This window comes from Zeus faber (genome assembly GCF_960531495.2).
Source record: "Zeus faber genome assembly, chromosome: 3".
Taxonomy (NCBI): domain Eukaryota; kingdom Metazoa; phylum Chordata; class Actinopteri; order Zeiformes; family Zeidae; genus Zeus; species Zeus faber.
This window is the reverse complement of record NC_137190.1, coordinates 9,464,800-9,487,684: the sequence shown is the minus strand read 5'-3', so window position 1 is coordinate 9,487,684 and position 22,885 is coordinate 9,464,800. Positions and strand designations below refer to the sequence as shown.

General features: G+C 45.1%; 1 protein-coding gene across 1 annotated transcript in view; it reads left to right on the top strand.

The window, feature by feature from the left end:
- The window catches only part of tox3 (TOX high mobility group box family member 3), a 42,359-nt gene extending 20,246 nt beyond the window's left edge, over nt 1-22,113 (top strand). The window contains exons 2-7 of the mRNA XM_079998124.1: nt 3,186-3,248; nt 12,575-12,826; nt 19,974-20,240; nt 20,423-20,653; nt 20,837-20,917; nt 21,134-22,113. Of these exons, the coding sequence (XP_079854250.1) occupies nt 3,186-3,248; nt 12,575-12,826; nt 19,974-20,240; nt 20,423-20,653; nt 20,837-20,917; nt 21,134-21,994 (1,755 nt within the window). The 3' untranslated portion in view covers nt 21,995-22,113. The remainder of the gene's footprint in view (nt 1-3,185; nt 3,249-12,574; nt 12,827-19,973; nt 20,241-20,422; nt 20,654-20,836; nt 20,918-21,133) is intronic.
- Nucleotides 22,114-22,885: the final 772 nt, after the last annotated feature.

Below are 22,885 nucleotides of genomic sequence, written 5' to 3'. Positions count from 1 at the left end.
TAACCGATCGATATGCTGTCAGTTCAACATAAAAAAAAAAAAAAGGTTTGTTGCATGGTAAAAAAAATGTTGAAAATGCGATTACTATATCGATGAACGAATGCTCGACGTCCAAATGGAGTGCTGGAGTACTCGTGCCCATCCCTAACCTCGTCAACAGCTCAGAATATTGACATTATCCCGATATACTATACTGGTATTTAATTATACTGGTATTATTGTGAATGATACAATATGGAACACCCCTAGTCATCCTTTCTAAATATCACATTTTCATCTGATGAGGTTAATGATCGGTTAATAAGGGTTGGCTATCGGTCAGAGGAAATATTCAAAATTAGCATCCCTACTTCTGACTGAAAGGGTATCGACAAATCAAAGAGCTTGACTTTGGACGTGGGACATTGCAAAAACAGTGGTATTCCATTGGTTGCGGGGTGGGGGGACATGACATCCCTTTTGTGCGATATTTCATTGTTTTTCCTAATGATGGTGGCCTTAACATTTTCCCATTCTTCTCTCTTCATCTTAAACATTTGTTGGGGGGGGGACTTCTTTTCGCCTGCGCACACTTTGTTTTCCCCTTCACAGTGCGGTGGCAGCGCTTGTCCACCATGTCAAATCATTTTAATTACACAGCGTTCATTGTCAGCGCTGACCCATTTCAGCCCTCTCCGTCGGCCACACGCTCGCTCCCATCACACTTAATCTCGTCTGGCGTTCGACGCAAACCGGCGCGGCCGCGAACACGGCCATTAGAAAGCGGGAATAACAAGATTCAATCCTTGGGCTCGGTGCCGTCCGTCAAGGCCGCCGGCCCAGCTCGCACTGGGCTGCAGTGCACGTTTTAATGGCTGAGATTGATACCGCCGGCGAGGGACATTTCTCGGGATGTTAGTCACAGTTATTTGAGGAGATTGGAACTGTGTTTAAAGGGTCGTACAACGCAGTAAAACATCGCCCTAAAAGAGGATTGCTGCAGTTATTGCTGCTTTGCCTTTACTTTGAGTACGTGCTGATGTGATGTCCCTAAGACCAATATGGTCTTTCATTTCAGCCGCCTCTTCCATGTTTTCTTTTGATTTGCTAGATCCCCACGTAGCTTTTTGTGCGACAGGAATAAAATACGGAGGTGTTTTGGTGTTGTGGAAGTTTATGCCACAATAGAAATAAACAGAAACAAGGAAAGCCTCAATCCAGCCCACTTCCTCTCAAAAGGCGTCCTCAACGGGCTTCCATATTGAAAGCAGCGTTGCGATTTGAATATATTCCCCCCGGGGGCCTTCCCAGAATTCCAAGCGAGTGAGCTTTTTTTTTTTTTTTCTCAATAAGATCTATTGTTTGCGTTCCCCGCCCCCTTTAAAATGTCTTATTCACATCTCGAGAAACACGGGAGTTGGACGAAATGGAGACGGCACTTGACAAATCCTTATCTCCCCTGTAATCAGCACAATGTTCCCAGTGTTTGAATATAGCGAGGGGAGGGCGGAGGGGATATCTCTCAGACTTCAATTTGTTATCTGAAAGAAGGGGAGAAGACGGGCTAACACTTCCCAGATAAGACCAAACTTGAGGTTAATTATCAGCAGAGTGGAAGAGGTAAGGCAGACATGTCGGGTCTCGGAGTCAAGGGCTGAGATGTTTGACGGTGAAGTTGCGGAACATCTGCCAATAAAACATGTTTTTTGTTTTTTTTTGTGGATGCCCCTGGGGTGAATACGAGCCTTAAAGAGCTGGTTTGTTTGGGGGCGGACCTCAGGTAGGATCTGCTCCGGGGGAACAGAAAGCCCAAACCACCTGCTTTTTTCGCCCCTTCTGGGTACGAACGCGGTTGAACGTTTTGCCGCCGATTCTCCAGCCGCTCTCCGGGGCACAGACTAATTAATGGATCCCATTCTTAGTTGATTAGCGGTAGTTCTATCGGTAATTACATTCCCATTCTAACCAGCGAGAAGAAAAGAAAAGAGGAGAGCGAAACGGAAGAAGAGGCAGACGGAGAAAGAGAAAAGATCACAAAGGGAGCGAAAAATATATTAATGCACTTCTCACTTCTCGCTCTGATCTTAATTTGTTTCCACAATTGTTTGGCCTCTGCTGAGATAAGGCACCGTTTTTCTTTTTCCTGAGTCGTTAGGCGCTCGCAGTGTTTCAAGAGAGTGACTTTGTAATAAACACACAAAAGAGATTACTCTGCCGCTTTGTTGGAAACGAGGGAGCGTGTTCTCGGTGGAACTTCATGAAGACGTGGTTCTTCCTCTTCTTCTTCTTCTTCTTCTTCTTCTTCTCCCCTCTCTGCTCGTGGTGTAGGAGGCTCCGCGCCGCTCGCTCACACAGAGGTGCATTGTGCTCCGGGGCCCAGCTGCTAGCCCATAATTCTTCATTCTATGTCCCATTGTTCCTACCTGTCAGCACGCTTGTGTCTCCGAAGAAAGGAAGTGGCTGCCATTTTGCCAGCAGGCTGTGTGGGTTTGAAGGAGGGAGGGGAGGGGGGGTGGTGTGAAAATATCATGTTATTTCTTACGTTTTAATGGCTCGTCTGCAGTGTAACGGCCCAGTTTGCGATGGCATTTCGGTGCCAGCTTTGTTTACACCCTGAACGGTTGGCTTCAGTACATTTCTGGAAACAGTTATTGGTGTCTTTTTAATGTGAATCTTTATAAGTGCTTTTGGTTCTTTTTTTTTCCCCCGCCATGTCATCTATATGAATATAGAATTTCCCTCAAATTAACCTCCCAAATGCGAGATCTAATAACTAGCTCATTATCTCCAATTGCAGCCATATTTAAAGAATAGTTCTCTTTTCCTTTTGCAACCCTGACTAATCTCACTCCCAGTGTGCGTCACTTGGAGTTAATAACCTGCCGCCGCATGTTGATACTTTGCTTTGTGATGCAAACATGTCGTTAATTGCCATCCCATCAAAACTGAATAGCCAGACCAGGTTCTCATTACCTTACTTTAAATTAGCTCGGGCCTCTTTCAGGCCTCTCTTCACGTCACAATAACGGTGAAGTGGCGATGCCATGTTATCCAAGCGGAGGGAGGGGTTAACCCCATGTGCAAACACCGAGTTAACAAACAGCGCGGGGACGTCTGAATGGAGCCTTTTTGCCGTTGCTGTGATGGGTTTGGCGCCGTGTACACCAGATGATGTGATCATGTCCTTATTTTGTCTTCCTTTGCAGTTCCAGAACAACAATTACATGAATATGACGGATGCTAATGGCGCCCTGCTCGCAGCTGGTGATGTAAGTGTGATTTAACTACTTCTACTTTTACACTCATTTCATCATGGTGCTGCCTTATACCAGGCCAGCCTTCTAAAGTGCTAAATGGACTGCGCGTCATGTCGAGCCTCTACAGTGAAACAAAACGCTTTACAATGAATGCCTCTCATTTAGGGATGTAACGCTATGAAGTTTTTCTCACCGCGGTGAAAAGCAATATATAACCGCGGTACTGCAGTTTATCGACAGGGGGTGGCGGCGGCACTTTTTTTTTTTTTGTCAGTCAGCGTGCATTACAATAACAGGAAAAAAGAGATAAAGCTTACAACAAATGCACAGGGATGATTATGGAATTATGAACAAGGGGAATCTGTGAATCGTCCGGACTCGACCACAGCTCTCCATGCGTCTCGATCGCAGACAGCTGTGCTGGCTGGATATTTCTGAGGCATATTGGTGAGTATCATGTCAATCAATGACGTTTTGGAATACCTTCACATTAGGGTGTATTGGTTTAGTTATTAGTAGAGTCAGGTTTTTCCCAATCAAGTTTAATGTCACCCATAAGTAGGGACGCACCGATTGTGAAATTACAGGCCAATACCGATACGATGATTAAAATAACATTTTGACTGATAGCCGATGTCAATACCTATGTTTCCAAGTTCCCTTGAACACAGCATCACTTCCTGCTTGGAGCGCTGCAGAGAGCCATGATGGCGTCTTCTAAAATCGTTTGCGGATGGCGTCATTCTCTCAGACTGACTCAGAAATATATATCTATATACTTTGGCGGCCGTTAATATACTGTAACTGGGCAGCCCGCCTAAGACTATGTGTGGTCGGGCTGCAGGAACGAAATTCAAATTGAATTAGAATAATAAAAAAAATAACCCCATGTGAATGCTGAAATTGCCATTCGATTGTGTATTATTTTTTTTTTGATAAATAAATAACATGTCCTGGCTCAGCGAATCAATTCACATGTGATGAACAATAAAGTTCAATATAAGTTCATCCAGTTTGCTGCACAGTGAACGCACATTAGACAGTACTATTCCCGGTAACGGGAGTAAGTCGGTGGAGACGCACGAGCTCACCGGCGTGTTTCCGTCTCATCCGGCATTTCAGTGTGTGTACAAGCGAGTGTGCGCCTTTGCCCAACATGTCCAGTAATTCCACAGATGTGGCAATGAAAGTGGGAAATAAATCCACCTGGGTTGTAACCCTGATGTTCACGAGCTCTTCTGTGGTGAAGGAGCCCTGGGTACTGTGACAAAACACTGTTTACACAAAAAACAAAACAAGACAAGCTGTCCGTGGCGCCATCTCGCGTGATTTAATTGATGATTTATACATTCAAGTGTTTCTATTAATATTATACGTAGACATTATATTTACATAGATGACACAGGTTAAAAACTGTACCGGTCATGTTGTTTACAATAGACGAGCTCGGGACGCCTTTTTTAGTCCTTCCTTTGGTTCTGTCATTCCAAATGCAAAGTCATTGCACTTCTACCCTTTTTGTCCCCCTGCAGTTTCCGTAGTCCCAGCTGGCATTTGACCCTTTTGTCTCCCCTGACGCTCCGTACTTCCTCACGTGCACACAGGGTTTAGCTTTCGCCGCTCGTGCTAAAAACACGCTCCACTCTCCTCTAATTCAAGGGGTTATTTGAGTCGTCTTTGGGGAGTCGGCGGTGTCGCGGAGGCCGGAGCAGCAGCGTTTTTATACCGTAGTGGTAGTTGCGTGATTTAAGGAGTCTCCAACTCTAGTTAAAGGAGATTTTGTTGTGGACATATTTTGTTACTTGGAATGAACAATTTTGTTCATCCTTTTTACACCGGGGTCATGTGGAAGTGTTTTCTCAGAAGAGGGCAATGTAAATGACTAACCAGCTGTTTCGACTGCCACCCAAACGACCGTCAGCTCCCACATGTGGGAAACACCGGATAAACATCGGCCACTGCCAGCGCTGGATGTCATCTTATCTGCCGATAGGCCGATGGTAGCGGCTGTAGGCCGATATCGATGTACAGCATAATTCGGTGCGTCCCTACACATAACTAACAGTTGGCGTAGCTGTGTATGAAGCGATAATGTCGACTTAGTTGTCAATGGCGCGGGGAAGGCTGAAGGGAGTCTCTATGTCCCTATCACAGTCACCTGGTTCTCCCCAAGATTTACTGATCGAGCCAGACATTCAAACTCTTTTGGATCAGAGGATGAGATCAGAATAGATACAGGAAAACATGTTTTAACGTAGATAGCCACACCACCACCATTCCCTTTTCCGTGTGCTCCAGAAAGGTTAAAAGCATCAAGACCTTTTTCACAATCTGAGATAACAAAAACAACAAAAACATCATGATTAGCCTGTTGGACCAGAATATTGATATCGTCCATTTTAGAGACCGGACTTCTCACATTTGTGTGTCGCAGCCCATGCCCATCTCTAGATTTAAAAAGTGATGCTGAATCTAGAAGGGGAGGCTCCATATCAGCTGATATAATTGAACTACTCTTTATTATAGGCTCAGGCGTCAAATTGCCAATAGAAATCCCAATAAGTCTGTGACTGGATCTGTGACGTCTAAAAAGAGAAATACATTGTATTTTAGGAGCTGAGGGGGTTAATGACAGGTGGGGCCAGTAGGGGGAGTTCTCGGGGTAAACAGCACTGTGAGGCGGCACCGTAGAGGAAGACAGAGGGGTGTGTGTGTGTGTGTGTGTGTGTGGCGTGTATAGTGTATGCATGTGTGGGACTCGCTGACCGTCAGCTGGTAAATGCATTGCAGGGGAGCATATTCCAATTGAAGCGTAAAGTGCTGAAGAAAAGTAGATTGAATGACCAAATGGGCGAGACCTTATTTTTCCGTTTGCTAGAAATAATCGTATTCATTGTCTGTCAAGTAAGCCGAAGAAAATTCATCTCATCTATTTTTATGATGCATACGAAAGCGGAGATGTTAGGTTTTTGGAATCTTTCGCGGAGACTTTCTTCCCGAGGCGTGGGCGACAAGGCTCCAGCGTGTTATTCTCAATCTTTCTTATCAACTTGTTCTACCTTTTTGCCAACGTTGATCACACTTATTAAGTTCAGTTAATGTTTGCTCGGGCTCATTACCCTTAAAGCACACGGAGCATAAAGAAAGATCCATAGCAGTTGAGCCATAGGACTCGTAATAGTAACAATAAATATTCTGGGAGCAGGGTGATGACACTTTCTGGGCTGCGTGTGTGTAGCCAAAGTGGCTTCCAAGAAAGTTGCTGATGTAAACAATTGGGGTTTTTTTTTTTAGGCTTAACAACCCAATCACCCAAACGATAACAGCTTTATTCTCTTTCGTAAACATGTCATCAAACCTTAAACAGCACCCACCTTCTTAAACCCCGGAGCCGGCTCATTAATTCAATACGTAGCTGCAAATCGCATTAACAGATAATAATAGATAATGAGAGAATAGTTCTGTTCTTATCTGGAGCTATAGCTGTCGTTCTCAGCTGGGAGAGACGGGGCTTAGCGTCGCAGTAAATATACCGTCGTTCCTCTCCCTCCGCCCTCCTCACGGCCCTGTCATTAAAGACAAGAGCGGCAGAAAATACCCATCGTACCCTGCTCTTCACAAAGGCTAATGTCACTCATTCCCATCTGGAAGATTGATCTGAACTGGCTTCAAACCCGAGCGGCGGAGCGTCGTTACACCGTTCCGAGTGGTTGGGGACGGGGTCACAATTATTGACAATATGTAATGTAACACTCAAACACGACTACAGCTCGGAATCACAACATTTGATTGTATTTGTTGAGATACAAAGGGTCACGATTCCATTCCATATCGATTCAATCAGATATTGACGCGATGGCTCACGATACGGTTCCATATTGATGTATTGACATGTTGTACATAATCACAAATGGCACCGTTATACCAAGTATATCAAGTTATACCATCTGCCGTCCATTTCAAAAATATTTCACAGAACAAATTCAGTCGACTACATTTCAGTATTCCAGTCATACTATTGATATAAAAAAAAATTCAAATCAGAAATTGAGACAACAGAATAAAATCGAGGTATTTGATTTGAGGTATTTGGAGGCTGCGACCTCATGTTCACCACGCGGCCGCACCACAAAGCCCAGTGGCGCTAGAGGTCCGTTTCTCTGCCACATTTGGTTTGAATGGCGCATCCTCTGTATCCAGGGGATGCTAGCGCAGCCTCCCATCTGTGAGGGCCCAGCGTGCACGGAGCGGTGGAGGGGACGGGCACGGGGATTACTCGACGGAACAGCTTTGCTCATTTGCATTTTATCAAAAGAAACAACTGTTTCCAGCGTTACAGCACAGATGGCATTGTGCTTAGAAAGAGAGAGAGGGAGAAGCATGGAAAATGTACAAAATGTGAATTTCTTTTACTGGAATCACTGAGGATTGAACATTGTTTCTCGCAACCTGAGCTGAAGAGAGATTAGAATGACTTAACCACGCCGTGTTGTGTAATTTGACAGCGAAATTAGCCTCCTCTCTGGTGTAACGCTGTATTAATCTACTGTCGGTGTCAGCCCAGGGCTCCGGGTGCAGGAGGTGACACCGGGGCTCCCTGTCGACTGCCTCACAGCAGGAGTTATTTACACAACCACTTTTGACAAGACATTGTTTGCAACCTTCAGGCCAATTTTTTCTCCTCATCACCATTGTCGTAGTTTTTAAGATCGTCAGAAACAAACGTGCAGCGCTTCAACTCTGTGCAAGACACAGCGTCTTCCACAAGCGCCAGTGGGTGAGGAAACACTCAAAGCTCCGCCTTTCCCCCGGCCTTCTTTATACCTTATTTTGTTTTCAGGAAGAAAATAAAAACCTTTTCATAAGAACCTCTTTCCTATTCCCTGCACTTATTTGGTGTCTATCAGGTATAAACACTATATATAAATACTGTCTAAACACGGCAGACTGCTTGTTTGCGCTTGATCGCTAGAATGTTTATTCAAGATATTACAATTGAAATGTGAACTCATCCCTGTATAGTCACCTCTGATTTGCACAACTGGTAGTTCAGATGCAATAGGTTGCAGGAGAAAGGATTTTTTGCATTTCAGTGTGGGACCTGTTGTAGCTGTTGGCTGGCATATCATTTCCCTTATGCACTTAGGGGATGAGATAAGATGACCTTGGTGTGCTTGGCAAAGAACACATCCTAAAAGGAAAAGCTCGACTGCTTCCCTCAGGGAACGGGATACTGTAAACCGAGATTTTGCTCCACTTACACGTATCACTTTACATTCTCAATTAAATTAGAAAGAGTTTAATGAACTATAAACATGTAGAAATGGACTTGGGATGATCCAAATTTGAAATAATGTTGATTGGGAGTGCCACGGTTGAAATGTTGTCATTCGAGGAGCTGTGCACTCTGCTTGTCGAGATATTGGAAACCCGAGCCCCAATCCTGCCCCTATTGATTCTGGAGACGATTATGTGCAGTAATTGCATGGTGCTGCCTTTAACAAGTCTTGGTTATTGCATCTGTGAATTGGATTACAAAGTTTATTGAAGGACAGGAGATATTGCCCGAGAAGTGTTTTCTTGCTCTTGTCTGCTGGTATCAGACAGCACCATATTGGAACCCTGGGAGCACTTTCTCATATACATCATAAATGTCTCTTATTCAGCTGCATGCAATTTTCCTGTGTGGCTTCATTGCTACAATCCTCCTATTTAATATTTAGAGTTGTCACCTTTTATGAGAACATGTGTTGCTAATACACAATATGCGTGTGCTGCTTGTGTCGGAGTCCCGACTTTGTTTTATGTGTCGGGTATATATGATATATATATATATATATATATATATATATATATATATATATATATATATATATATATATATATATATATATATATATATATATTATGCTTCCGTCTTCAGTTTTTTTCATGTCTTTGCTCCGATGCCACCAAGTTAATTCTTAAAGAAGAAACTGAGTCTGATTCCGAATACATTCAATTATGAATTATATGTAATTATTATACGCAGTAATATGATAACAAATAATCTGTTTTGTGTGGTGCATTAGAAAACCATCTACGAACAGCTTTGATCATGAAATATAAGAAGCCAAATTGACGCAAAGGCACAACATAAGAGGGTGTTTCACAGTACCTGAGTCAGTAAAGCGTGGAGGTGTCACAAAGGCATAGGCATGTTGGATGAATCAAGCCTCTCTCTTTCAGCATTTGTGCCACTGGACCTTGTACCAGCCAACAGAATGACACATGTACATGTACATGCACACACACACACACACACACACACACACACACACACACACACACACACACACACACACACACACACACACACACACACACACACACACACATCTGTGCACATATGCTTTACGTTTGTCTTGCCCTCCACTTGCATTCATGTCCACTTGTTCCGAGTCCGCCAGCATCTGGCTTGGCACTTGGCTCTTCTGAGCCTTTCAGAACAATTTAAATGGATAATCAGGCTGGTGATTCGGAGAAAGTGGATTGTGCATCTCTTAATCTGAGATCAGAGCCCCCCCCCCTAAGCTGTTCCCTGTGCCGAATTAGACTGGCTTTATGGGAAGTGACACCAGACAGTATGTGCAACTCTGCCGCACTCTGTGGGCACTAGCAGCCTCTCCGAGTCTGGCACCTCTCCTCCGGGGAGAGGGCCCTACTTCGCTGACAGCTGACACCTTCCATAGCCCCAGATGAGACACCAACTCCATGTCTCCATTATTGGCTCTCCCTGTGTAGATGTTCATTTGGCTCATCATCAACAGCACACTCCGCTCTGGGTTTTCTTGTCATAGACATTTTTGCCGTTGAGTTGAAATCTAGCCCTCGTAACCTCCTAGTACATGTCCGTATTTGAAGGTCATAGTCATGTGTGCTCGGATTTCCTTTGAAAAAAGTGGAGCCTTAGTCCTATTCACCTGCCCTCTTGAAGGCTGTTTCACATATTTTAGTTGGTTCTGTAATTCAGGCCACAGTGTACCAGCCTATAGGACCGTGTGGCCTATATAGTACTGCTCTAATTTAACTTACACAATTCAATACCACTAGAAACCCACTTACATAAGCACATAATGTCCATATGCCAGGGGGAGGGTGGAACAGAAGTGAATGTGACAGATTTTCCTCCTCCGCACTCTGCCGTTGAGGGGCTCTTAATGTGGCCAAAATAGGTGTTTTCTTCTCATTGTTCTTCCTCGAACCAGAAAAGGCAAAGAGGAGACTTGATAACCAAAACCAAGACCAGAACCTCCCTTAGTTTACAACATCTCCATCCATCTACCAGTTTGCATTAGCCACTTCTCCCTGTTCGAGGCAGGGAGATAACCTAAACGTGTGCCAGTGCACTGGTGGCCAGAACATCAATCTTTGACATTTCTATCATAATCTGTACAAACACATTCCCTGACTGAGATAACTCTGAGACCATGACTGGGTCCTTTACATTCAACACGCTGTGTTTTGATCGTGACATCTTCAGACAAGAGAGTAGAACAGAACAGCCGGATCAGAAAAACTGTATTTCAGTAGAGCAACCATATTACACAGCTTGAGCATAAAGAGGAGATTGATCTGTCTTGTCTTTGTGCCAGTGCTGCAATGGACATGACCTTAGCTCCTCAAGGAAGAACTAATTCAACAGCCGTGCAACAAGCGTTGAAATGTGAAACGGTGCCGTGCAACCGAGAAGAGAGAGAGAGGGCGAATGAGAACTCCATTAGCATCCTCCGCTGCTGGAACTCATCAGTGCTTGTCTACTCAGCCGCCCTGAGTAGACAATAAATTAGTTTCAAGTATCCCTGTGCTGAAGCAAGCAAGGGGAACATTAATATTCCCTAATCAAGGGCTGTGTTGGCGTGTTCCCTCTGTATCCCCTTCGGAAGACAAATAGCGGTGGTGTGAAACAAGAAGGACAAGGTGAGCGTGGATGGCACATTAGAGTCCAGTGAAGTTCGATGGCACTGACATTGGCCAGGGTTCAGCGTTTAATCCTCATGGGGATTACTCACAAAATGTGGGAGCTCACAATGCACGAAAGAGGGGCCTTGGATTAGGCCTCTGAAAACAAACGAGAGCAAAATAGCTGGTTTGCGTCTCTTTTTCTCAAAACCTTCCTGAGACGTCAACGTATCCCCAACGACAACAACTCAAAACAGATCATCCCTCAAACGGGTTGATATCTCCCACAATTCCCGTCGAGTGGACTTTCCAGTACATTTAGGGAGTGGAGACCGGTCTGTTTATGCTCCTTGTCCCTGCTAGAAATGAGTTGTGAGGGACTCACTGACCCTCCCAAAACAGCAACTATTTCCATATTATGTCTCTTTCAAGGCTTCCATTTGGATTTGGGACGTCATGGGATGTGTGGGTTCATCATTTGTACAACACAGACACAAGGATGAGTCAGATCTGTTTACCTTTAACTTGAAGCACTTCATTCAGGCATCCAACAGAAAGCTATTTTCACAGCAGTTTTTAATTGGCTTCATATGTTCTCTGATCAGAGTGCACTAACATATTGGGGGGGGGGGGGGATTGTTTGACCCGAACAGCTGTTTTGTTCTGCTTCCTAAACAAAGAGTTGCACAAGGTTTTGGTGGATTTTCATCACTCTGCGGTTTGGTCTCCTGTTTTAAAAGCGGCGGGTGTTGATATATGAATATGTCGGCCTTTGGAGAGTGGCTAATGTAAGTAAAGATGAAGACAAGGCGCAAGTAGGTGAACAGTACCCCCTCTGAAAAAGGCAAATAAGCAAATTAAGTGTGACCATGAGCTTTAATTTGAAAGCCAGAAGGGATTATACTGTTTGATGAGAAGATTTAAGGATGCAGGCAAGGGGAACAAAAAGAAACACTTCTGGCCAAGCGTTATAATCTTTGAAAAATGTTCTTTAAGCCCATCTCCTCGTGACATGTATTTTTCTGTGCACTTCAGCCCGACATCTTCCATTCCTCAGATTAAGAGCTTTTATCATGTATCCCCTCTCTCCCATGATTGCCGCTTGATATTTTTACATTTGACGTCTTCTGCTGCACTCGCCTCCTCTTCCCCTCTTTGCTCAAAGTGGACTTTAATAGGTTTAGGAAACGTTAGTAATCTCAGTGCACTTGTAGACAAGTGTATTACTGATCAAAAATACTTTTTTTTTTTTTTTTTTTTCACAAAGTTGTTTGATTTGATCCCCGAAGGTTTCCTGCCGGCGTGTTAGATAAGGCCTTACCCCAAAAGAAAGAAATGCTTCTGAGTTAAGCTTGTCCATTTTTCGCTCGTTCTGACGTGTACGTCCTTCTTCATAGACCTTCCACACGCCCAGTTTGGGGGACGAGGAGTTTGAGATTCCGCCCATCACACCTCCGCCCGAGACGGAACATGGCCTGGGCCTGTCGGAAGCCGGCTCGCCCTTCCCGGGAGTCCAGGACCCCCCGGCCCAGCATCGGGGTCTGCTAACCCCCCAGTTCCCCCCTCAGAGTCTGGAGCTGCCTTCCATCACCATCTCACGCAACATGATGGACCAGGAAGGAGTTCCCGGCAACAATGGTCTACCTACCGTGAGTACGACTTTGTGGTTTTTTTTTTGGTTTTTTTTCCACGAGTAAAGGCATCGGTATAAAAGAGAAATGGAGGCTATGACTGCTGTTCCCTTGTTGCTCAAGACTTTTAGTGACAGGGTTGATAGAAAAGTAATCATCATTGGTGACTGTTGTAGAAGACACCAACTTGTTAGAAGAAGCCATTTACTGCACCATGTTGTGACCTTCACCGTTGTTGTGCGTCTCCTGTTGTCAATGCATCTGGCACAGCGTCTGCTCTTGTTTACAACGCAGGAGGTATGCGCTCACATTGAGTAAATGTCATGATATTATGTTACTTACTGTGAGTGATCCGCTCTCTGTAAGGTGAGCAGATGTGAATGGATCACAGGTGTTGGGGAGTACAAAGTGAATTCAGCGCCAGAAGGACGGTGAAAACGGGACCCCAAAAAGGGCCACTGTTGTTTCACGGGCTCATATTTTATTCATGTGGCTTCCAGGAGCCACGGCTACTGTAAATGCTGATGCACGCTCCTGTCTGGTGTCACACGAGGTCCCGGCGCGGCTTTTATCTGCTGTTCTGATCCTGTCGATTCGGAGTATCCCGCGGCTTTTTGTTGTTGTGCATTCAGGTGGGGTCGGCGATGGAGCATGATAATACCGATATCGCGATACGAGACGAGATGTCGCCTGTTATCGTAATATTGCGATACAGTTAAATGTTGTCTTTAAGGCTGCATTGCAGTAAAGGAATGTATGCATTGTTCTAGCTGTTCTGTCTCTACCAGGCTGGCCATAATATCCTCGTCATTCATTCATACATCACTCGTTTCTGTTCTCTTTCTTGTGTGTACATATATTTTTAATAGACATCCCCAAATTATTGTCAAATTATCCATTTTGCCAATAGCCCTACTTCCTACTTCAGCTTTTTTCTATGCACCGTGTTTCTAGATTAAACCTCCTACACAGCGTTTAAGTTTGAAGCCACGGGAGGAGCCCAGGTATAATTTGATATAACAACATGGATGTTCAAACGTGGAGGAGCAGATGGGGAAATCACCCTCTCTATGTTGATAATGTTATGTGCTATAGATTTTTAAGATTGTTGTCTGGGGATTCAAAGGCATTTCTTAAATGCCACCATTGAGGATGAAAAATGGAAATGTCACTGCCTGATTAGTTATCTTACAGACCTATTACAGGAACGGGAGATTCATTAAGGAGAAAGGGAATTAAAAAAAATAATAAATGGCACGGGCAGGGAAAGTGACAGCGGATTTGCTTTGTGAACCGCAAAACACATTGGAGTTGAAAAGAAATACCACAACCGTTTCAATCGTGTGAATACATGGAACAGCTTTTAGAAACACCCCCCCCCTCCTCCTCTGCAAATCAAAGTAATATTAGAGATATTTATTTACATTCTATATGGGAAAGGGCTATAACATTTTACAGCTTCTCTTCCTGCTCCCATGCTTCTGGCATGTAAAATAATTGCAGCTTTTTAAATATCCTCGCTGCATACAGTAAGTGAGTCCCCGAAGGCTTTGGCCTAAAGAATTTTCATTTCATGGTCAGTTAAGCTTTCTACATCTGGAAGAAACGGAACCTTGACACAATTACATTCCTGACTGTTCTCACGACTTGCTGGAGGATTAGATTTGATTCTCAAACATTATTCCTCTTTAACACCATTTGCATGGCTCATGTCTCTGATTGTGTGTCGACTCTATTAAAAAATCGAGGGGAGAATGTGGGTTTCTGCTCCTTTGCCTCGTGGCTTTGTCGCCGGCGCGCTGTTCCCTCGTTATCACTCATCGCACATTGTAACGCGGAGAGGCTTACGGAGGCCCTTCATTTTCTCTGCAAATGGGATTGATCCCTCCACCCCCCCCACCCCCTCTCTAAAGTCGAGAGAGACAGTGTGTGAAGAAATTCAATTCATCTACATCTTTATCTTTGCCTTGAGAAAGGAACACAACTTTAGATGAGATAATGGTGGAGTTTTCTTTTTTCCACGGATTCTTCATATAATAATAACAATAATTTGGGAGGGTCCTCATAAAGGCTGTTTTGTCATTTTGTCAGTGTGCTGATAATGGAATGACAGCCTTACATGCATGATTATATTCTCTGTTATTGGTTGGCTGGAGGGGCAAACAAATAAACCATGCAATATTGCAATTACATTTTTCCACCGAGCCCCCGTGCTCATATCCCCCCGCAGCTTCTTCATAGTAGCTGTCTCTGTGAAAGCCTGTTTAAACTTAATCACAAACCCAACCAGTCAGTTTACCTGGGCTATTTTCGGAAGCCCCGTCCATGTCATTGCTTCTCCAAGTGCTCTACTAATTCCTCTCCCTCTAATGTTAAGCGTATGTCCCTCAAATTGGCCACAGATGCCTCGGTTTCTTCGGGCAGAAATGCGTTTTCTCAGCTGCAGAGATGCCTGGCAAGGCCCGAACCTGCAGTCATTATTTATTCAATCTGCTCTTCTAACAAGCATCTGACTCTCATTTCTGTCTCCCAGCATGTGTCCTCCTGATTTGTGATTGAGTCTCAATAGGGCCAAATCGAGCTGGAGCTGGAGCTGAGCTTTTCACAATGTCTTCCCGAGCCTCGTCTCGCTGCACAGCGCGGGTCGACGAGTACCATTTCACAAAACACCTGGTGCCTTCACCAGCTTTTTGATATTATTCTGGACGGATCTAAGCTCGCAGCAAAATGGATGCTCCGTCCGCCAACGACTGCATTTGAAATATGCATCACAGCTAGTCATGCAATAAGATAAGTTGAGACAATAAATAGAGCAGCGAAAAAACAATGCAAGTCAAGAAAGAGCTACAAATTAAACCTTGGAGTACGGTGAATTCAATACTTATCATAGAGGTTTGATGACATTAGGTCACATGGGCACTAAAGACGCTTTAAGAATTAACTTGTTCGCTGTGTCTGATTGGGTTATGGAAAACAGATAATGCCTAATGAGCGTGAAGACGAAAGTGAGACGCCACGAACCATTTGCAAGCTTGTTTGTTTGCACGCTTCGATGGATCCAAATATTGTGCGGTTTGTCAGCAAACATAATACCTTAGATTTTGACTAGTCACAAACCACTGTGCTCTGAATCAAATGGAAAGTGCGAGCGCTGTTGCAGAAAGCATGTGTTTTACACTTTCCTCTTATCTCCCTTCCAAGCCAAGTGGCACTGACATCAGTTGTACATCAATTTCAGAGAGTGGATTTCTTTTTTCACTCCATTTCATTTCTCTGTTTTCTTTCTTTTTTCCCCCCTCTCTCTCTCTCTCTCCCGCTCTCTCGCTCTCGCCCTCTCTCACTCTCTCTGGCTCCCTCTCTCTCTCTCTCTCTCTCGCTCTCGCAGCAGACAGCCATTGTGACACATTGGGTCAGTCAGAAATGAAAGATATTCATGCAGGCATGCAATGCGAGTAATGAAGTCTTGGCTTGACCTTCTGCATGATTGATTCTGTAATTTAGTTTTCTCAGGCAGTGCTCAAAATGAAATGATGTCATGTCGGACAAGTTTTAAATACCCATAGTGCACCAGGAGAAATGGTGGATGGGGGCGTGGGGGGGTCTGGATGCAGGGCGGAGCTGCGGGTGTGTGCATGTGCGCAGATAGACGGGGTGTTTAAGAGAGATTTGTTTTCGAGTGGGGGTGGACTGCAGGGGAGATATGCCATGTTTGCCCAGTGGAGTAAAAGAGAGAGGGGGAGAGAGAGAGCGAGAGAGAGAGAGAGAGAGAGAGAGAGGTGTGTTTGACTGAGACAGGGGGGTGAACGGGAAAGAAAAACAATTTATCTTCATGCTATTATAGCCTTCACCGCCATTCAAAATTCCATTTTTCTCATTTGGCTTAAGCACGGACTTCAGCAGGTCGCTGGAAACGGAGGCAAAATAAAAATGATGTAGCCGTTTAGAAAGGCGAGTAAAGGAATATGTGCAGAGCGCTGATAAACTATCTTTAATAGGACTGACCTTTCACGCTGGCCAAAGTTACTGGGGGATTCATCCTTATAATTACCATATAGATGATTTTACCCCACTCCTTCCACCGAACCTTTCCAAGAGCTTCTGCCGCTGATTGAATGGAAATTGAACTTGTTAACATTCTTTTCAGCCTGTTATAGCTCACACACTGCTACTACTGTTCATGGACATTCCCCACCTCCCTCCGCACGAAATGTTCTTATTTCCAATATCTCGAGAAAACAGACACAAGCCTTCCATTTTATTGACATCACTGTTGAATTCTTATCCCCACTACACTTGAATGGTTGAGAAATCGTGTATTTCTAGTACGCCATTGTGTTTATTGCGCCGCTATGCTTTGAAAAGAGGTCCAGCCATTTTACGTTTCGATATTTTTTTCCATCTCTTAGATTCTAAATGCTTTCAGCGTTGCACCAGTTACTGTGTGCAACGCTGATATTTCCTTTTTTTTTACACTTTTATTTATATGTTATTTGATTACTTTTCCACTCAAAGATGTCATTTCAGAATTTGAATCTAAATTTCCACTGACAACCTTTTTTTTGTTGTTGTTTTTTTGCCGTAATCCTACTGGCTCTCTTCACGTGCATTTGCGTAAATGCACACACTCATGCACACACACACACACACACACACACACACACACACACACACACACACACACACACACACACACACACCGTGCGCACACAGCGGTGAACCTGACAAAGGCAGGCACATCTGGCCGTTGTGCACCCGAGATAAGGAGTTATTTGCAGATTTACGATGACTATCAAGCCGTCGAGTGAGAGGTCTGCGGCGACTCCAGACAATAGTGCAATCAATATGCAAATGAGACGGCAGAGGGCCATAAATAAACTTGTTCCAGATTTTGTATTCATAATCAAGGCTACTGTTGCTTAAGATGCTTCCTGCCTTCAGTTTTCAATGAGCGGTCGTTACTTGCTTCCACGCAGGATAACATTTGCCCAAATCAGATGTCTCGGTTCACATCACCGCTATTTTAGATCAATAAATGAAAAGGAAAATTACCGCATCTGCCTGTGTATAAAAATAAATAAAAGTCTAAAGATTGCTAATTAATCTGACAAGGATGATGTGTTTTTAGTGCTGCGGCCATCAGGGCCCGTCTCCTAAAAGGCACAGCATCTAAAAGCCATTTTGAAGGAAAATTACCATATTCCAAACAAATGGCGGAATGGGCCATTGCTCTAAGTCAGAATTGCATCATTGGGATTGGGTGGAAATGCTATTATACAGATGGCCGCGGCTAATGAGCTCAGCGTGCACGTCTTTGATGTTTCCCAACGAGCGCGGAGCGAACCCGGAGCCGCCGCACATCGCTCAATAACGAAGACGAGAAGACCAACACTCGCAGCGTTTTCAGCAGCAAATATGTAAAATGGCAGCCGCTTGGTCCGAGGCTTGTTCATTAGAAAGATTACCCAAAGTGAAAGGGGCGGGGGCGGTGCGTTTTGTGGAATATAACAACAGCGAGAACGAGGAACCTTTGTGTTGTGAATATTTCCTCCAGATGTAAATACAAAGTGTGTCATTTCTCCTTTTTCAAGAGACGGTCTTTTTAGGGAAAAGCAAAGGGCGTCGGAGAGAGGAACGGATTGCAGATCCAATATGTCTCGTCTGAAATGGTGTTACAAATATTGTTTCTGAAGGCGGCTGTTCATAAGGTTCTTTCAATAAAGCCGGCTTTATGATGTGTTGATGTCGGGGGAGATTGAATTTGTCGCTGCTGAATACCAGATGGATGTGCCCAGGGAGGGAGGGAGGGAGGGAGGAAAGAAAAACAAAAAAAGGAAAAGAAAGAGATCACCTGTTTTCCGTAGCCTTTCAATTCTCCATCGCTCTGATCAGCCTTCCCACCGGGGAACCGGCACTTCTTGTCATCTTCACCCCTCCACCTCAATCAGAGCAAACATTTTGACTTCGTCCTCTGGCGTCGTTCGAGAACTAATCGTTTCACAGACAGGAACACACAAGCCTTTTTTATGTTATTTTTTGGGAGATTTTTTTTTATTATATTACACCCTGGACAGTGGAAGGCAGAGAGAGAAATGTGTCCGAGGCACTTAAATTTTTATCCTCTCGGCCGAGTTGATTTATGGAGTTGATTATATAGGTGTTTCTTCTACTCTTTGGCAGGCAAAGTATGATCTATGAAAGCTGCCACCAAATAGAATTTCACGTCTAAATGTACTGCAGCCATCATTTTTCCCCTCTATCTCAGAGCTATAACCTTAGAAAAGTCACATTTCACTGAAACGTATCGAGTGTTTTATTCTGCCCGGCACCTCAATCCGAGATGATTTGTGAATGCCGGTACATGCATACAAATCGTGACTTGAACAATCTTATTTCCCTTTTTCTCTTCTCATTTTGCTCTCTCTTGTGACGTTTAGGGTTATGTTCCATACCGAGAGCCACTGACGGATATCTCCTCCGCTCACCGTCTCCTCCAGGGACCGGCCAGATTTCCTTACAATAGACTTTTCAGAATAGATCAATTGGCTTGTGCAGAAGATTCGGTATCTATTTCCGTCCAGTGAAGACACCGCTGCAGTGTCGGCATGATTTCTTGTGGCTCATCCTGACGGGACGAAGAGGCATGAAATTTGCTTGTATTAAAGAAAGGAGAATAAACGAGAGAAATTTGGCGATTTCACTTTTCATCTGAGGGAAATCTGGAAAATGAATGGCTATTGATACAATGGAATCTTCTCTCTAATAGTCTTACAACCAATGCAACCGAGCCTGGCGTTTTTTTGGATATTTTTTGAAACAATGTCGATATTGGAATATTATAGATGTTGTTTGGGATTTTGATTATCCTAATATCATGATATAGTAAAATGTTGTCTTTAAGGCTGCATTACAATAATGTAACGCAGATTTCCGGTGCAGTACGCTCATCAATGCCTTGACCTGCTTAGGTCATAAATTACACATTACTAATGATTGTAAATATCTAATGAAAGCCCCAATAGTCATCCCCAGAACCTCGTCAAAGTAGACACATTCATAAAAACATATCATGATGTTTGATTTTGTAGGGCTGGGCGATATTCCTCAAGTCGACACCATGAGATAGCGTAACAAACTTTTAAATTGCACCCTATCTTAATTTTCCCAGAATGTGGGACCAGGCCATCACCGCCAGTATCCCTCCAACCCGGCCATGGTGATGCGCTCCATCATCAGCATGAACAACCCCGGAGGAGGGATGATGTCACGGGGCCAGCTGACCACCATCAACCAGTCCCACCTCAACGCACAGATGGGCCTCAACATGGCCGCCTCCGCCATCAGCCACACCTCGCCGTCGCCACCCGCCAGCAAGTCGGCCACACCCTCCCCCTCCAGCTCCATCAACGAGGACGACCAGGATGACGGCAACAGGGTGAGCAAAGAGAGAGATTTTAGAGATAACGCGATGAGTAGAGTTGTCATTTGCGGAGAGGATATACAAATTAGCTGGTACCGAGGGAAATAAAGTGGAGGGCTGCCCGTTGAGCCTCAGAATCAGAGGTCTGGTTCCCATCCGTTCTCTTCTGAAGCAGATCGTCATTTTTTCGGTTGCAGGTCATTGGGGAAAAGCGACCCGCCCCGATAGACCACACCAAGAAGCCCAAGACGCCCAAAAAGAAGAAGAAGAAGGATCCCAACGAGCCCCAGAAGCCCGTCTCGGCCTACGCCCTGTTCTTCAGGGACACGCAGGCGGCCATCAAGGGCCAGAACCCCAACGCCACTTTCGGAGAGGTGTCCAAGATCGTGGCCTCCATGTGGGACGGTCTGGGAGAGGAGCAGAAGCAGGTACAAACTGGTCCAACGTGTTGATCCTGTGAGAAGGCGGCGCTCAACAGAATGCATAATGTGTCTTACCAGGGAACGATATCCATAACTACATATTTGTTCATTTATGTTTGTATATCTCTGTGTGTACTTTGCCTTTGTTAATGGTAATACCTTTTGCCTTCTGTTAATGCCTCCTGCCAGGTGTACAAAAGCAAAACAGAAGCTGCCAAAAAGGAATATTTAAAAGCCCTGGCTGCGTACCGCGCCAGCCTGGTTTCCAAGGTGAGAAACCATTTATCCGTTTCACCCGACAAATGCGTGAAAGCTTTGAAAGTGATTTTTAATTAAATTTAATTTACATTATAACCAGGCTCCTGAAAGGCTGTTAACGTCTCCATGGCACCAAAAAAGGAATTATCTTTATGCGTACGGGGAAGTGCAATTCTGTGCATTGGCAAAACTAATGTTTTCCCTCACCTTTCTGTTTTGTCTACCAAGGCTGCCGCAGAGTCCGCCGAGGCCCAGACCATCCGCTCGGTGCAACAGACTCTGGCCTCCACCACCCTCTCCCCCGGCATGGTGCTGCCATCGCCCCTTAACCAACACAACCATCCCATGTCCGCGGCCGCCCAGGCCGCCCTGCAGGGTGCGCTGCCGCGGGCCATCGCACCCAAACCGCTGCAGATGCGGCTCGGTGGGAACCAGATCGTGACCTCGGTGACCGTGGCCCACCAGAACATGCCCTCCGGGCTGCCGCCACAGCTGCTGGGCCAGATGGGTGCGGGGGGCGCCATGGTGGCGGGAGCCCAGTCCACGGCTGTGTCTCAGATGAGTCCGCCCATGCAGCCGCCGCCGCAGCAGCATGCCATACAGCAGATGCAGCAGCAGCAGCAGCAGATGCAGAAGCACCTTCAGCACCACCAGATGCAGCAGCAGCAGATGCACCACCAGCATATCCAGCAGCAGATGCAGCATCAGCATTTCCAACACCACCTCCAGCAGCAGCTGCAGCAGCACCACATGCAGCAACAGCAGCAGCAACAACAACAACAGCAGCAACAGCAACAACAACAACAGCAGCAGCAGCAGCAGCACATGCAGCTCCAGCACATGCAGATGCAGCAGATGCATCAGCAGCAAATCCAGCATCTCCAGCAGCAACAGCAGCACCAGTCCCATTCCCAGTCCCAATGTTCCCCGCCCCAGCACTCCCCAGGAACCCCGCATTCGGGTTCCCTGGGCAGCCCCCAGCCCGCACAGCAGCAGCAGCAGCAGCAGCAGCAGCAGCAGCAGCAGCCCCCGCACCCTTCCCAGATCCAGGCCCATGCCCAGGTCCTGTCCCAGGTCAGCATCTACTGAGCCAAATGGAAGTCCTATCTCCAAGAGCAGGAATAAAATAAAAGCATCATTCTTAGTTGCTTTTCTAAGTTGCACTTAAAAAGTGTGGAAACAAAAGTAGAATGTTATACAAAGAGTTGAAGTCCATTGTTCTAGACGGATATGCACATACGTGTACAGGGGGAGGGGGTCCGTGAGCTGGAGTTTGTCTATGAAATAGACCGAGCTTTGAGCTTTGGGGGGGGGGGGGGGGGGGCGCCCGTCGATTGGTTTGTTTGCCGGGTCTTTAAAAAAATGTCGCTTTTTGAACTGGACTCTGGGATCATGGTATGTAGATGGGAGACACGAATGTCTTTCACTGTTTTATTTAACAATAAAGCTTTATTTATGAGGTCATAGTCGTCAGCTCAGCCCGGCAAATGGACAAACCGAGGTATTTTAAGGGGGGAAAAAAATGTGTTTTTTTGTTTTTTTATCATTTCTCCTCTCCCAACATAGAGCACCAGAACTCAGTTTCTCACAGGTACCGATATTTTGTTCCCAGACTGGCCAGTATATTGTGAGACTCTCTCTCTCTCTCTATTTTAATGCTTTTTTCATTCATCAGTCATTCCTGCGATCGAACGGATTAAAAAATCGCCCCGAGAGGGAGGGAGGGACGCTGATCAAATCGTCGCACATTGAAGGCCAAGAAATATTTGAACGCATTCAACTGGTGTCACAAAGGCGGACAGTGTCTTCATGGGGAAAGGGGAATCGAAAAAAGGAAAAGAAGAAAGGACCTTTTGGATGGATCTCCGTGGATGAACAGACTGACATAAACTGCCATATATCATTTATGTCGCCATTTCATCGACTGTCGCTGTAATCTGCTGTACATGTTTTGTAGAGAAGGGAGCCAACGGTCTTACT